The sequence below is a fragment of the Schistocerca gregaria genome, chromosome 11 (genome assembly GCF_023897955.1).
Source record: "Schistocerca gregaria isolate iqSchGreg1 chromosome 11, iqSchGreg1.2, whole genome shotgun sequence".
Lineage (NCBI taxonomy): Eukaryota > Metazoa > Arthropoda > Insecta > Orthoptera > Acrididae > Schistocerca > Schistocerca gregaria.
The window spans coordinates 79,017,335-79,032,981 of record NC_064930.1 but is presented as its reverse complement, the minus strand read 5'-3'; the positions used below and the strand labels follow the sequence as shown (position 1 = coordinate 79,032,981).

The following is a 15,647-nucleotide window of genomic DNA, read 5'->3' as shown; positions in this document are numbered from 1 at the left end:
CGCAATGTGGTATGAGCAGTGTTATGACACGGGACACATTCTCCTGCTCTTGTACGAAACATGTGGTACTGGTGGAACACACGCTGACAGCTGCGAACTGCGTGCATCTTTTCATGCTTTTCTTCCTCAACGGTGACGTCATCTTTCAGCAGTTGTCTGTGTCTCGGAGCCAGAACCGTCCTACAGTGGTTTGAGGAGCATTTTAGTGAACTCGCATTGATGTCTTGGCGACCAAATTTGCCTGATGTAAATCCTAAGGAACCCGTCTGGTCACTATCGGGCGACATCACCGTATACACCAGTCGGAGGCCTGTAATTGTGCAAATTACGTGTCCCGTGCCCAGACGTTTAATGCCTATCAATAAACTGTCAGATATCTGGTACACAGACTCAGCTATGTATTTTGATCTAAGGATGGACAAACAAGCTATTAAGCAGGTGGTTGTAATGTCTCATCTCATCAGTATATGAGCTGATGATGTCAGAGTCTGTGGAGTGAAGGATAGAATATATCTCACAGAGATTGTAAGCCCGTGATGGCACACGTGATGCAGTAGCTCAAAGCTGAGAGCAGGAATTTCTTGCTAGAATTGAACTCTGTTTTTTATAGTGTCTCCAACTTCTCTATAATCGCATATTAAGCTGCCCGAATAATGAAACACATCTACGGTATAAAAAAAGGATAGATGGCTACTCATTGTGAAGATGACACATTGAGTTGCAGACAGACACAATGAAAAGTCCTTACACGTTTAGTTTTTGCCCAAAGTCTTCTCCAGAAAAGAAAACACACACACACACACACACACACACACACACACACACACACACACACACACACACGACTGCCATCTGCATCAGTTTGGACCGGAATGCAGCTGTCACAAGAAAGAAAGCAGCAGTCTAGAGGGGCAGGGAAAGGTGCGGGTTAACAGGGTATGGGAGAGGGGAGTGCAGGGGCTGTAGACAGCCAGGCACAGCATTAGGAGGCAGTGTGTCGGGGAGAGGGGGAGGGACAGAGAGCAGAAAATGAGGAACAGGGAAGGGGAAAAGGGTGGGTGGGTATGTTGGAACAGGGTGGCACACAAAGAGATTCTGATGTACTTTCAAAAGGGAGGAGATGAGTGGACGTCTGGATGAAAATTGTTGGGTGGAGGGTATTGGGACAGTAGATTACTGTAGTTTGAGGCTAGGATAATTATGAAAGTGAAGAATGTGTTGTAAGGATAACTCCTATCTCGGCAATTCATAAAAGTTGGTGGTGGAGATGTAGCTCCATACTGCTGTGGTAGTGATGCAGAAATTGAAATTGAGAATGTTATGTTCAGTTGCATGTTGTGCACGGGTTGGTCTACTGCACTCTTGGCCACAGTATGACAGTTGCTGTTCTTACTGATTGACAGCTGGTTTGTCGTCATACCAATATAAAAAGCTTTACAATGATTGCAGCAGAGTTGGTGTAAGACATGGCTGCCTTCACAGGTGACTGGCCTCTTCTACATCTACATCTACATTCATACTCTGCAAGCCACCTGACAGTGTGTGGCGGAGGGTACCTTGAGTACCTCTATTGGTTCTCCCTTCTATTCCAGTCTCGTATTGTTCGTGGAAATAAGGATTGTTGGTATGCCTCTGTGTGGGCTCCAATCTCTCCGATTTTATCCTCATGGTCTCTTCGCGAGATATACATAGGAGCAATATACTGCTTGACTCTTTGGTGAAGGTATGTTCTCGAAACTTCAACAAAAGCCCGTACCGAGCTACTGGGCATCTCTCCTGCAGAGTCTTCCACTGGAGTTTATCTATCGTCTCTGTAACACTTTAGCGATTACTAAATGATCCTGTAACGAAGCGCACTGCTCTCCGTCGGATCTTCTCTATCTCTTCTATCAACCCTATCTGGTACGGATACCACACCGGTAAGCAGTATTCCAGCAGTGGGCGAACAAGCGTACTGTAACCTGCTTCCTTTGTTTTCGGATTGCATTTCCTTAGGATTCTTCCAATGAATCTCTGTCTAGCATCTGCTTTACCAACGATTAATTTTATATAGTCATTCCATTTTAAATCATTCCTAATGCGTACTCCCAGAATTAACTGCTGACGCGCTATATTGTAGCTAAATGAGAAGGGATCTTTCTTTCTATGTATTCACAGCACATTACACTTGTCTACATTGAGATTAAATTGCCATTCCCTGCACCATGCGTCAGGTAGGATAAGCCTGTGGGACGGCCTAGGATGTTGTGGAGGTTGGGTGGGTGGCGGCCCCCCTTCAGGAGTGGTGGAATGGATCTCAGGTAGCCTGTCACTTTTTTCAGGGCACTATGATAGGTAATCAAAGCCTTGACAAAGGATGTAGTTTAGTTGTTCCAGTCTTGGGTGGTATTGGGTGGCAAAGGGGGCACTCCTTAGTAGCTGGTTCTTGGGAGGCGGGATTGGTTGTGTGTGGGGGAAATGGCACAGGAAATCTGTTTGTGGACTAGTTCCTGGGGCGTACTGCCTGTCTGCCAAGGCTGTATGGGAGGGACTTTTTTTGTGTGAAAGGGATGACACCTGTCGAAATACAAGTGATGTTGATGGGTTTAATGTGGTCAGAGGTGTGGATGGAGCCAGCAGAGAGGAGGAGGTCAACATCAAGGAAGCTTGTATGCTGGGTTGAGGATGACGAGATGATACATATAGGAGAGAAGATGTTGGAAGTTGTGTAGTAATGAGGGTGTCCTGGCCCCGAGTCCAGATCATGAAGATGTCATCAGTGAATTTGAACCAGACTAAGGGTCTGATGTTTCGGGTGACTACGAAGATCTCCTCCAGATGGCTCATAAACAGATTGGCATAAACAGATTTGTAGCTACAAACATAATTGACAGTGTCACTATAGAGTCAGGGATTAGCGATCGTGATGTCATCATAGTGATGAGGGTGTGCAGATTGTGGTCTAGTGGCTAGGGTTGATGCCTCTGAATCACGGGGTCCCGGGTTCGATTCCTGGCCAGGTTGGGGATTTTCTCCTCCTGGGGACTGGGTGTTTGTGTTATCTTCATCATCATCATCATCATCATTCATAACATGAACTAGATTGGACTGTGAAAAAATTGGGGCTTTGTTTGGGCACTGATGATGACACAGTTGAGTGCCCTACAAACCAGTCATCATCATCATCATCATCATCATCATCATCATCATAGTGGTGATGGTTACTAAAATTAATAAAACTGTCAAGAAGGTTAGGAGAGTATTTATACTAGTAAAAAGCAGGTAATCATGTATTAGGATCCCATTTAGACACTGTATTGACACCATTTATTTCCAATGCAACTGACATGGAAGAATTACAGCAAAGTTTAAACTGATTGCAAATCATGCTCTGGAGATGGGTGTGCCAAGCAAGTGCATTAACCATTTCACTGCTAAAAATGTACTCTTCGCATTGCGTGTCGAGGTAGCTTTTGTATTGGGTCTATACTTTTCACCAGATGTCTGTGCTGAGAGATGGCATTCCAGTCAATATGAAATACTTATCATTTGATTTTTGAAAACTATTAGGTAAAAAACTTGTTCTTGCACATTCTACAGTCCGATCTCTTCACTCGATAAAGAATTGAATTTCTTTCCGTTGTCGCTCATACTTATTGTGCTTCATCAAATTAAGTGAATTAGAGTTTGTAGAGATAGAAATGCTTTGTGTAAATTTTGAGTATGGTTGATTTTAGCTCATACATCTCAGTGAATGGAATGTAGATAAAAAAGATACTGAAATTTTATTTAAAATGGTGAGCAGAATGACATTTCATTTTGTTTCAAAGTTATTAGGTTTTATATCTGAAGGACGGTCATGTGTGGTCACGTGATCGTAACAATCATCATATCTCATAAATGATTCAAGATATCAAAATAAGTTTTCTGGCAAATGATAACGTGCACTTAGGCACATATGTTATGTGGTAAATGCACGAAACTTTTTTATTCACCGAGGTATGGAAGTAACTTGACTTTGACTGTAGCAGGGAGAGGTCGTGGCACTGTAGGAGAACCCAAATGGCAGCATTTATACGACCGACAGCACCCGGGGAATGGCGTAGTATAACTGGTGTGCATGCCTACAGTAGCGAAAGGGCTAAGGATGGAAAAGGTTCTCTGTGGTTTAATAATCAAATTCAGAAACTGCTGAGGAAACAGGGATTGTTGCACTATTGCTACAAAAATAAAAAAAAAAAAATAAAAAAATGTACAAATGTTGATAGGTAAAAGCTAGTAGAAAATTGTGCATCTGCAAGGTCATCACTGTGTGAAGCATACAACTTCCACTGTCACACCCAGTGCCAGATTTTGGTGAGAACCCAAGAAAATTGTGGTCGAACGTAAAAGTGTCATTTGTTGATGAGTTTGCTGTGGAAACAGGTGATGTCAAAAGGAAAGTTGAAGGTTTACTTCTCACATTTAAGAAATCATTCACACAGGAAGGTTGCACGAACAAGACATCGTCTGTCGCACAGAGTCCGCGTGACAGACATATAAATAGGTATATCTGCCTTAGAGAAGTAACTGAGAAAGTCAAAAACAGGTAAGTTTCCACGTCTGGATGGACTCCCAGTCCTGTTTTACAAAGAGTACTGTGTGACGCAAGTCCCTTATGCAGCTTGCATTTATTGCAAATGTCTCACCTAGGGCAAAGCCCCAAGTGACTGGAAAAAAGTACAGGTGACTCCTGTATGTAAGAAAGGTAAAAGAATTGAACTGTATAATTATGGACTCTTATGCTTAACATTGGTCTGCTGCAGAATTCTGGAAGTTCAAATACAATAAATTTCATTGAGACAGGGAAGCTCCTGTTGACAGATCGGCACAGTTTTAGAAAGGATTGCTCGCGTGTAACTCAGCTTGTCCTTTTTTATGCAATATTCTGTGAACTGTGAATGTAGAGCAACAGGTGAGTTCCATATTCGTAGATTTCCGTAAAGTGTTTTACACGGTGCCCCGACGCAGACCATTGACGAAGGTCTGAATGTATGGATTAGTGAGTGGCTCAAAGACTTTTCGAGTAGTAGAACCCAGTACGTTGTCCTCGATAGCCAGTGTTCGTTAGGGACAAGGGTACCATCAGGAGTGCCCTACAGCTGTGTATGAGGACCACTCTTATCTGTTTGCATAAATGTTCTGGCAGACCGAGTGAAGAGTAATTTACAGCTATTTGCTGATGAGGCTGTAGTGTGCAGGTGTAGAGGAAGGCATTGTCAATGACTGACTCTAGGGGGATACGAGATGAGTTGGACAAAAATTTCTTTTGGATGTGATTTTTCTAAATGTAAATTAGTGTGGAAAAACAATCCTATAACATGGTAATACAGCATTAGTAGTGTGCTGACAGACACAGTCACATAAATTAAAAATCTAGGCATTGCAATTTTATACAAAATGGAATGAGCACTCCAAGTTGTTAGTTATGCTCGAGTTTGTTTATTGCAAGTATTTTGGGAAAGTGTAACTGATCTGTAGAGAAGACAGTATATAGAACACTAGTGCGACCCATTCTCGAGTAATGCTTGAGTGTTTGGGATCCCCACCAGAGGTGTGCCACTAGATTTGTTACCGGTAGGTTCGATAAGCGTGAAAATATTACAGAAATACTTCGTCAACTCAAATGGAAATCCCTACCCGGGAGAAAATATACTCTTCGTGAGTCACTATTGCAGGAATTAAAGAACTGATACTTGAGACCAACTGCACAGTGCTACTACTACTGTTAACATATGTTTCTGGTTCACCAAGATGAGACAAATTATGCTTCTAATGGGGTCTTATAGACAATCGTTTTTCCTTGCTCTATTTCCAGGTGGAACAGGAAAGTAAGTGATTAGCAGTGGTACAAGATACCCTCTGCTGTGCACCGTACGGTAGCTTGCAGAGTATATAAGCAGATTTAAATGGAGATTCAGATCATCTCAAACACAAGGCCAGTTTATTTCAAATAGTCCTGCCTCATTCGTTTTACCTGTAGTGTACAATATTGTTTTATTCATACATTCCTCAAAAGAAGGTGTTTAGTAATATATAAAGCTAAAAACCCACACATGCGCAAGGGCTTTCCTTCTCTTGAACTGGGGCCTAAGCGACCTTTCATTCCTTTCCAAGCTATCCATGTCTCCTGTCTGAGGAAGGAACTGATACTTGTGAAAACTGGGTTAGTGGTGTTTACCTTTGTATGTAAATACAATCAGTACTGAAATTTCATCTCCTGAAGCCTTTGTGTGTCTTTGTAATCTTACTGTTTTCTGATGCGATTTTTCCTTTTGTCATAAATAACACTGTGCGTAATATAATTCGACGTATCGGGTCATTACAACTGTCGATATATGTGCTGTGTCGGTAGTGTTTATAGTTGTGAGTAGTTTACGTGTAGCTGGTGTCGTGGTGTACTGTGTAGTGTTAGTATGTAGTTTTAGTGTACGGTCTAGTACTTAGGAGTAACACAGCTGGCCATTCAGCAGAGTTGTGGCCATGTGCAGGATCGGATGGGGTAGTTTGCACCCCGACGTGTGCCAGTGTGGACGGGAGCCTGGGCGTGCCCGTGCCCGTGCCCCCGGACTCGGGTTCGCCAGAAGGTACGGCAAGAGAGCTGAATTTGCCTATCTGTCTGTGTGTGTTTCTCTCTCTCTCTCTCTCTCTCTCTCTCTCTCTCTCTCTCTCTCTCTCTCTCTCTCTCTCTCTCTCTCTCTCTCTCTCCTGTCAGTGTCGTAGCTGTCGGAGGGGCTCGGCTGCTCTGCTCCTCTGTGTCTGCTTTGCAAATGTGGTGCTTTGGGTGTCTGCTTGTGGCTTCACCTGTTTGCTTGTACCAGTGGAGGGATATCCGGCTGCCTTTTCTGTGTGCTCTGCTTGGGGAAGTGGGCTGGTGCTTCAATTCTGTGGATGAATATACTTTGGGTCTTCGGTGATTTTGTTTTTTGTTTTTGTTTTATTGGCAATAGGCCATTGTCTGAGGCATGTTTTTCTGTTTTATCATTTCATCTCCTATTGCTGAAGACATCGGAATGTACAAAGACTTACTAGTTTCAACTCAAACTGTCTCTATGTACCTGTGCTAGAGATCAGAAACAGACTGAGTAAGAGTCTGATGTTGAGAGTTGTGTACAGTACAAACGGAGGTGCCACCGTTAAGTCTACATCTACATCTGTACTCTGCAAGCCACCAGATGGTGTGTGGTGGAGGGTACCTCGAGTACATCATTGCTGTACTCGCTGGCTTTCTACCAACGTACAGGGTGTCTGATGAGTAACTCCCTATTTTTAAATAGTTACAATTTTTTAAATTTATAAACTAATTTTCGTAGAACTACTTTTGTTAAAAACACCACTCTGAGGTTGCGTCTGACACCAGTTTAAACCTCCACATAAGCTCCAGCATTCTCTATGCGTTTTTTTTTTTAAACGAACTGCTGCCTGCGACACATTGGGTGGAAAACTGGCTAATGCCGAAGATGTTACTGCTTCCAATTCGTCCACGTTCTGCGATTTTTTTCTTGTAAACCTTCCCCGTAGTCCACTACCAGAGGAAAAAATCGGAAGGCATCGAATTGGGGCTGTGGGCAGGCCATTCGTGTGCACCACCTCTGCCGACCCGACGCCCAGGGAAACGATTGTGCGGCCATTTGCGAACACCACTTGCAAAAGGTGCAGGTGCTAAGTCCTGCATGAAGTGAAACTGTTGTCTGTTCCATTGTAAAATTCCTGGCATACACAATCTTACAGCATTTCCAGATATCTTTCACGATTCGTCGTGTGCCACAGAGAGAGGAGAGGACTGACATTTTCGGATTACGTGATATCGTACTGCACTGTCACCTTTGGAAACCCTTGTACTTTTTGAACACATTTGTGTGCACTTCTGGCTGCCCATTGATGGCAATTATGCCTGTTTTGAAATCTTCCAGTGTGGAGAACTGCATCATCAGTCCACAGGAGGTTCTCAAAAAATTCACGCCAACCGTCATTCTGACCAAAGAAAGTTTCTCCAAACTCTTGTCTTCTGTCGCAGTCATCAGAAAACAATTGTTGCACATAATATGCTTCCACAGTGTAAAAGTGAGATCTTCCTTAAGAATTGTTCCAACTGCATAAGGTGAAAGACTACTTTCACTAGATATTCGACACAGCGATCACAGCTCCTCTTAAAGATTTCACAAACTCTGTTAACATCCCATGAGGTCCTGAAAGTTGACAATCTTCTCAATCTTGTTGCACCGACACCACTCCCTGTTGTTAGTAATTTGGAATGGTAATTTTTTTACTATTTCTGCTTCTAGTGTTGAACGGATCCCATGTTCAGTCCTCCACCACCTTTGTACTCGCACCACAGATCCCCAGACCTCGTGACAAGTTGCTATTTTGACCCGTTCGTCCACACTCAACACAGGCGGCGCTTTCCACCTGAAACAAAAGGGGGGGGGGGGGAGGAGAGGAATGTTAGACACTACTTCAAGGAGTGCTGTTTCTAAAGAAAAAAGTAGTTCTAAGAAAAGTGGTTCATAAATAAAGGAATTATAACTGTTTAAAAATAGGGAATGACTTAACGACACCCAGTAGTGGCAAGAGCATGGCAAGTCTGAGAACAGTGGTGGTGAAGTCACTTCCAACTCGTTGACTGATTTCCTCTTACTAAAACACACGAGTGTAAACCATTGACATTCGGTGCAGTAGCTTGCTATTTTAGTGTAACACTGACTGGGGGAAAGATAACTAACTCTCGGCATCAGATGGCCTCCAACCGTGAAACTGCGGAGGGTGTCAGGCAAAAATTAAGTAATGCATTGTATGCAATTGCAAATTTGCTCCATAAGAGGAAATGTGACTTCTGGAAAAAGTTTGATTCTACAGTCCACACTTCGGACAAGAAACATACAAAATTTGTCCAGTCCAAACAAAATGTTTGTATTATTTTTTAATAAATTAATTTACAGTAGAGGTTGAATTTTTTTTTGTATGTGTACACATATACATACCTTTATGTGCATATTTAAACAACTAAGTGTGTGTGTTTAAAGAGAAACGGTATCCATTGCTAACCGACTGGTAAATGATACGAGAGTTGCTCAGAAAGTAAAGCACTGCATTTTTCCCCCCTCAGCTTAAAACAATGCTACGAATGTGAAATGTTACATATGTATTATTTGCAGTCTACTGAGTGAGTGCGCAAAGTTTCTGTCACTTCTGACAGATAGCTTAGCTGCAGGAGAGTTTCAAAATAACATCTGTAGGTGATGTACATTACAAGCAAGGTGGCATCATTGAATTTCTCACTGAAGAGAAAGAAACTGTGGGGCAATATTCACAAATGCTTGTACAAAGTCTACAGAGCATCTGCTGTCGACAGAAGCACAGTTAGTCACTGGGCACGGAGGGTGAATTTATCAGAAGGTGGTTCGTCGGAGCTCCACGATTTGCAGGGGTCAGGGAGCACATCCGCAGCTATCACACCAGACGTGTTGCAGCAAGCTGATGTCATTCGCGAGGACAGACGCATTAAAACCTGGCGGTCGGTGCTGCAGCTGTCAATCGACAACGGAAGTGTAGATGCAATTATCCGCTCTCTCGGATACTCAAAAGTGTGTGCTAGATGGGTTCCACAGTGTCTAATGGTGGATCACAAATTGCACAGAAAAAACATTAGTCTCAGTTTGTTGCAACATTCTGAAGCTGAGGACGAGGCCGCCTTGTCCCAGATTGCGACAGGTAATGAAACCTGGGTTCACCTTTTGAGCCCGAAACAAAAAGTGTGTCGATGGAATGGGGCCATTTCCACTCCCCACAGGAGAAGTGTGTTCACGCTGCTTACGAGTGATCTTGCTATTGGCTGACTACATCACGTGTCCTGTGCTGTCATCAGCTGACGAGATCACGTGACATGAGCTGACTGGCTTACAAAAGTTCATCGCAATCTCAATTTCAGTGCTTCGGAAAGTAACATGCGGTGTTTGGTGAAATTCGAATTTATACCTTTTTAACACGGAAATATGCAGCACTAATGTTGCTGCAAATCAAAGATCTTTCCAAAACGTATGTCCCCCCACCCAGAGCTTCATTTTCTAAAGTGCCGGGAAATTCTACGTCTGTGTAGAAAACCGTAAACATTCAAAGAATTAATATGTTTTACAGTGCCGAGGAAAGGCATACTGTCACTTAACATGGAGAAAATGTAATTTAACCCGGGAGAAAGTGTATTGTCAACCGGGAAATCCGGGAAAAATCCGGGAATTTTTTTTCCTTGTCCATGTATATACCCTGTAATTGCTACATCACAGTTTATAAGGTGCTGATGATGTTACTTGTCAAGTATTCTCTCGCTTCAACAGTTCACTGGTGTCACGTCGGATATTGTTGTGTAAGCTGCATAATGTTTCGACAAGACAGCTGCTTGTCATCTTCAGGTGCTTACTGACGTGTTGCTGCAATAGCTCACCAACATATACGCTGACTCGCTAGGAGAGCGCAGGCACCAAGGGTTCAGGCTGTAGTGTAATCTTACACAATCGTAGAGCACGATGACATCCGGTGGCCTCTGCCGTACAAACAGGCTGCAGGCTTCTCATTCGCGATGCGGGAAAAGCCCGACTTCAGATAGTGGCCCAGTGCGCATGTTGGCAGTGTGCTGGCACGTGTTTAAATGTGCGGGCTCTGATTCTCTGTCTGGGTCGACTGGGAATTGTCCGTCTGTGGCCGACGACGCCTTAGTACCACCAGTGCTCTTCTTGTGCCTTGCCAATTTGAAATCCCGTGCCTCTGTTGATCGGGTCATTATTTATACAAATTTCGACTGCTTCTTTAATGATGGGAGTCCGAGTAGGTGGAAGTGGACAAAAGGACCTTTGTCTCTCTGTAGTTCATACCGTGTCCCGTGTCAGGACAGTGTTCAGCCAGAGGAGACTTTTCTGGCTGACCCAGTCTGGTGTGATGTTTTTGTTTGGCATATCTATCCTTAACAGTGTGACACGTCTGGCCAGTGTATGATTTCCCACACTGGCACGGGATTTTATATTTCCCTAGTCTCCGTAGACCTAGGTCATCTTTAACAGGACCGAGCATAGGTTGCACACCCGTTGGAGGGCGGAGAACACATTTTACGCAATGGTTTTTTTTTTTTTTAATAGCCTGCCAATAAACAGACCCATAATGCATTTAAACCTGCACAATAAGCAAAAGGGAAGCGTAGAAAAATTTTGTGGACCAAGTTCCAGAATTTTTTTGAACAGATCTCATACTCCACGAAATGTCTTACAGCGAGCACAGTGCAACTAAAGCTCAAAAACAGAGAACTCGAAGGGGTGGTTTTTTTATCGTATGTTGATGGTGTGTCATTTAATATTGGCAGGCTGTTCAAAAAACATGACACAAAGTGTGTCGTCTTCCACTCTCCAGTGCGTTGGAGCGTTACGTGGCTTTATGCTTAATTACAGACGTACTGTTTCTTCAGTTGATTTGTTTTCACCACGTAACGCCCACGGTTTACGCCCTCCTTCGTTGCTGAGCGATGTATCAGTTTTCATTCTGATGCTGCAACTCTTCCTTTCCTATATCTTTACTACTTTGTATCTATATAAATGATGAACTATTGGTTTTGCCGTTTAACACCTTTTTAATAACTGTGGAAGTATTACAGGCATCGGGTCCCACCTAATGTGTCACCTGCCTACACGTTTTAGATTAACCTTTCGAGACTCGATCGATCTGTTTACAAAGAGAGAACAGAATATCTCTTCCTTTGACATTGTACGACGATGACCTAGGAAGCTCGACGCCCTTCCGGCACGGGCTCTTCCACGGCTTGCAGTAGTTTCCAGCATTCGTTTTATTCCTTGCCCACTTCTCTCTATGTCGAACTTTCGTGGTGATCGGTGAGCAACGTCTTCCACATTATCTGCAACATAAATAAACTTTCTTCCCACAGTATTTATGAAAACCCAAAAAACTAACTTAAAGAACATAATAATGCCAACTGTTCTTAAAATTTTTCATATAAGTCTTTGTCAGTTTAATGAGGGGTGGGACAGGCCTAAGCCTTGTGACACCACAGCATGTACAAACTGTGCTGCGTTCTGTTGAAGACGACGTAGGTCTAAGGAGACCGGGGATGTATGAAATCCCATACCAGTGTGGGAAATCATACACTGGCCAGATGTGTCGCACTGTTAAGGATAGATTTGCCGAACAGAGATGTCACACCAGACTGGGTCACCCAGAAAAGCCTGCTGTGGCCGAACACTGCCTCGACACGGGACATGGCACGAACTACAGAGAGACAAAGGTGTTTCATCCACTTCCACCAACTGGGACTCCATAGTTAAAGAAGCAGTCGAAATTCACATAAGGAACGACCTGATCGACAGAGGCACAGGATTTCAACTCGGCAAGGCACAGGGACCAGCACTGATGGTACTGAGGCATCGTCAGCTGCAGACGGATGAATCTTAGTCGACCCAGACAGAGAATCAAAGTCCGCACTGAGGAATTGTCGGCAGCAGACGGACGAATGAGAGTCGACACAGATGGAGAATCTGAGTCCGCACATTTAAACAAGGTGCCAACACACTGCATGCATGTGTGCTGGGCCACTAAAGTGCGCATCATTTATGACGGTGGCAGAGTTTAGGTTGATTCTGTGCATCTGCCGTCACGAAACACAGTCAGCCAATGAACAGAAAACGACGTTGCCAGAGCTCGACTGCAGTGCAGAGCACGGACGAGTGTGTTCAGTTTTAGAAATGTTCAGTCGTAAATAAAGTAAGAGAACAGAAGCAATGTCTTGATAGCAGACTTTCTTTTATAGAAAGTTTGGAAAAACCATTCTTTATACCAGTTGCTCCATGTCCTATTAGTTAATTAAACCAAACAAGCAATAAGCCTCCTATTTCAGGCAATAGCAAGGATAGGTGTTTGTATCATTCTCACGAACTTTTTCGCAATAAAGAACAGCAGTAATTGTTTATTTCCTATTGTACTTTCACGAAACGTGAGTAATTCATAGTCATACCAACAGTGTTTGTCGGTATTTTGCGCGATATTTTAAAGTCCTCTGGGAGATGCATTGAATGACGGGCTGCATTAGTGTAATGGTTAAACTGTATGGCTGCTGAGTGAAGGATTCTGAGTTCAAACCTTGGTCGGTGGTTAATATTTTCTTTATTTAAAAACAATATTGAAGTGTCTTACTTCATGAATTTTATTCGTTTTAATGTAATTTTTTGAAATTTCTAGTGGCAACTAAAATCGACCATACGGAAAGTATACACCATGGACTTCTACCTCTGCAAACTCTTCAAAATTTCGTGGTTTACTACATATAATGCTGCACAATAACTGCATTGAACATCGAAACAAAATTAACTCATTTATGGGGGCGAGGTACCAGTCAAGAAAATGTGTAATAATCAAATTTTTGGCCCAAATTGTTTTTATGAAATCAAATGATAAAGTGTGTCAAGGCAGTCGAAACACCGTGTATGCACAGGCGAGCAGTGCAATGATGAAAAAATCGCGCACATCGTGCAATGCGGGGAGCACGTCTCTGTAGGAGCGAAAGGGTTAGTACGGCCTTGGTGGCTTTACTTCATAAACTGCGCGCTCCCCCCTAAACGTAAGTTTGGCAACTATACTATACTATGGCGCTGCTTCTCTTAGCACGTACAACTGGCAACGCAGCAATCTTCTGCATCGGGGCGGGCATGCGCGAACCACCAAGATAAAAGAATTGAACTATAGTTGCAGCCAGGCTTTTCCTGTGTCAAGAATAAGAAGTCCATGGCCTGTTTGGATGGCAGAAGGTACTGGATGTTGCTGTGCTCTACGATCTGTCTACAATGACATTACAGCCTTAACCCTTGGTGCCTGCGCTCTTCTAGTGAGTCGGCGTATATATTGGTGAGCCGTTGCAGCGACACAGCAGGAAGCACCTGAAGATCTCGTTGAAATATTGTGCAGCTTCCACGACACGACGCCCACGGACCATTGAAGCAGTTACTATGTTGGGAAAGTCTTAAACAGCACGTACTCTCTCTTGATGAGCACATACGTGAACTGTATTATACGACCGTGTTCAGTGTTTTACTTACAGACTAAGTAAAAACCAAAGTAATTCTTCTGTCTCTCAGTACATGTGTCCACTGTTTGTGTAACTATGCTTTGGAAGTCTGCAGGTATTAAAGGCAGGCCAGTGATCTGAGTGATAACTTATTTCCGCATACAAGCACATATTTTCTCTCACAGAGCTGCTGCAATTGCCGTCCTTTGTTAAAGACGGACATCATCGCTTGAGATAGCTTTCCACGTGCAAAACAAAAAGAAAACCTGCTCGCAATATCTGTGCCTTTGCCGTTGACACCTGATTTTATGACTTACAGTTGCGAGAATTGTCCATCCGGAAAGGAGATGCCGGCCGTATGATAAACGACAGTCGACCTGCTGTGTGATGTGCATGTGGATTTTCCACTGCTCACATTCTGCAGTTTTATGAACTGCACTGAAACAGGCTGAGTCTGCCCACATAATGTTCCATTGCCATTCATTGTCCATTTCCATATAAGCAAGAAATTCTAGAGCGAACATTCGTCACGCCTGTATGTCGGCAGGAAGCAACTCCTGTACATAGGTGATTCTGCACAGATAGTAATGTGGGATGTTTCGTAGCATTTTATGGATACCACCTTTCGGCCCCTGCTGCAGTGCTTTGCCACATCTTCCACAGACGTCAGATCGTCTGCTTTCCTCCCTCTGCCACTTTGCACTTTGAAATAACCTGTATTTTTGAATTTTGAAATGATTTTCTCCAGAGCCTTACCAGACATTGGACCAGTATCTGTTTTTCGTACCCTGAGTGGAACTTTTTCGGGGCTATTGGTGACCAGTCACCATTCTTGTAAAAGCGCTTAATCTGCAGCGGGCAACCCTTTGTAGAGACACTCGTGGTCTCGGACGCAAACTGAAGAACGGCCTTGTTCCGTGCATCTGTTAGTGTGCATGTTCTGACACTTAACTGCACCATCTATTGGTCAAATGTTCGTTTTTGTTCCATGACATTTCCCTGTATCGATAATATGTGGTTCCAATTTGACATTGTTCTGTGTAGTGATTCTCTTTTGACAGTGTTTTGAAACTGGAACGGTAATTGTGGACATCCTATAGTTAGGATTAAGTGTGTTTGGAGTTATGAAATGGGATGACTACATACTGAAAATTCATTCAAGGAGACTAACAAGCTATGAGGTAGAATAACTGGCCAGCATCTACTTTGATGTTGTGAAATGTGCAATACTGCTGACAATCGCACATGAAAGTGACAACATTACCCTCGCTTCCACAACTAGCAGTTGAATTCTCGGAGAGGAGAGGACCAGATGTCAGGCAAAGTTAAAAAGGGAGGGCAGTTAACTTGGAGTCCAGGGAGCCACCTGCAGTGAGAATGAGGGGAGTCAAAGATAGAATAGTAGTTCTCAGAGATCGAACATTTGTAAGCACTGTACCAGTTTGTGTTAAGATATTATGAGGGTGGAGACAACATCCCAACCAAATAAGTCCAACATTGGCTAAGGCAGTGAGAGAACGGGTGTTGTCGTGCAGTGGACACACTGCTCTTGTCAGCATTCACCTCTTTTTAATAC

At 43.4% G+C, this 15,647-nt stretch overlaps 1 protein-coding gene across 7 annotated transcripts in view; it reads left to right on the top strand.

Moving 5' to 3' along the window:
* Positions 1–15,647, top strand: part of LOC126295142 (sorting nexin-13-like) — a 324,588-nt gene that overhangs the window by 129,943 nt on the left and 178,998 nt on the right. For 4 of the 7 annotated variants that reach the window (XM_049987425.1, XM_049987424.1, XM_049987423.1 and 1 more), the window contains exon 10: positions 6,510–6,605. The exons of the other annotated variants lie outside the window; for them this stretch is intronic. In XM_049987425.1, coding sequence (XP_049843382.1) covers positions 6,510–6,605 — 96 coding nt within the window. The remainder of the gene's footprint in view (positions 1–6,509; positions 6,606–15,647) is intronic. 7 annotated transcript variants of the gene reach the window in all.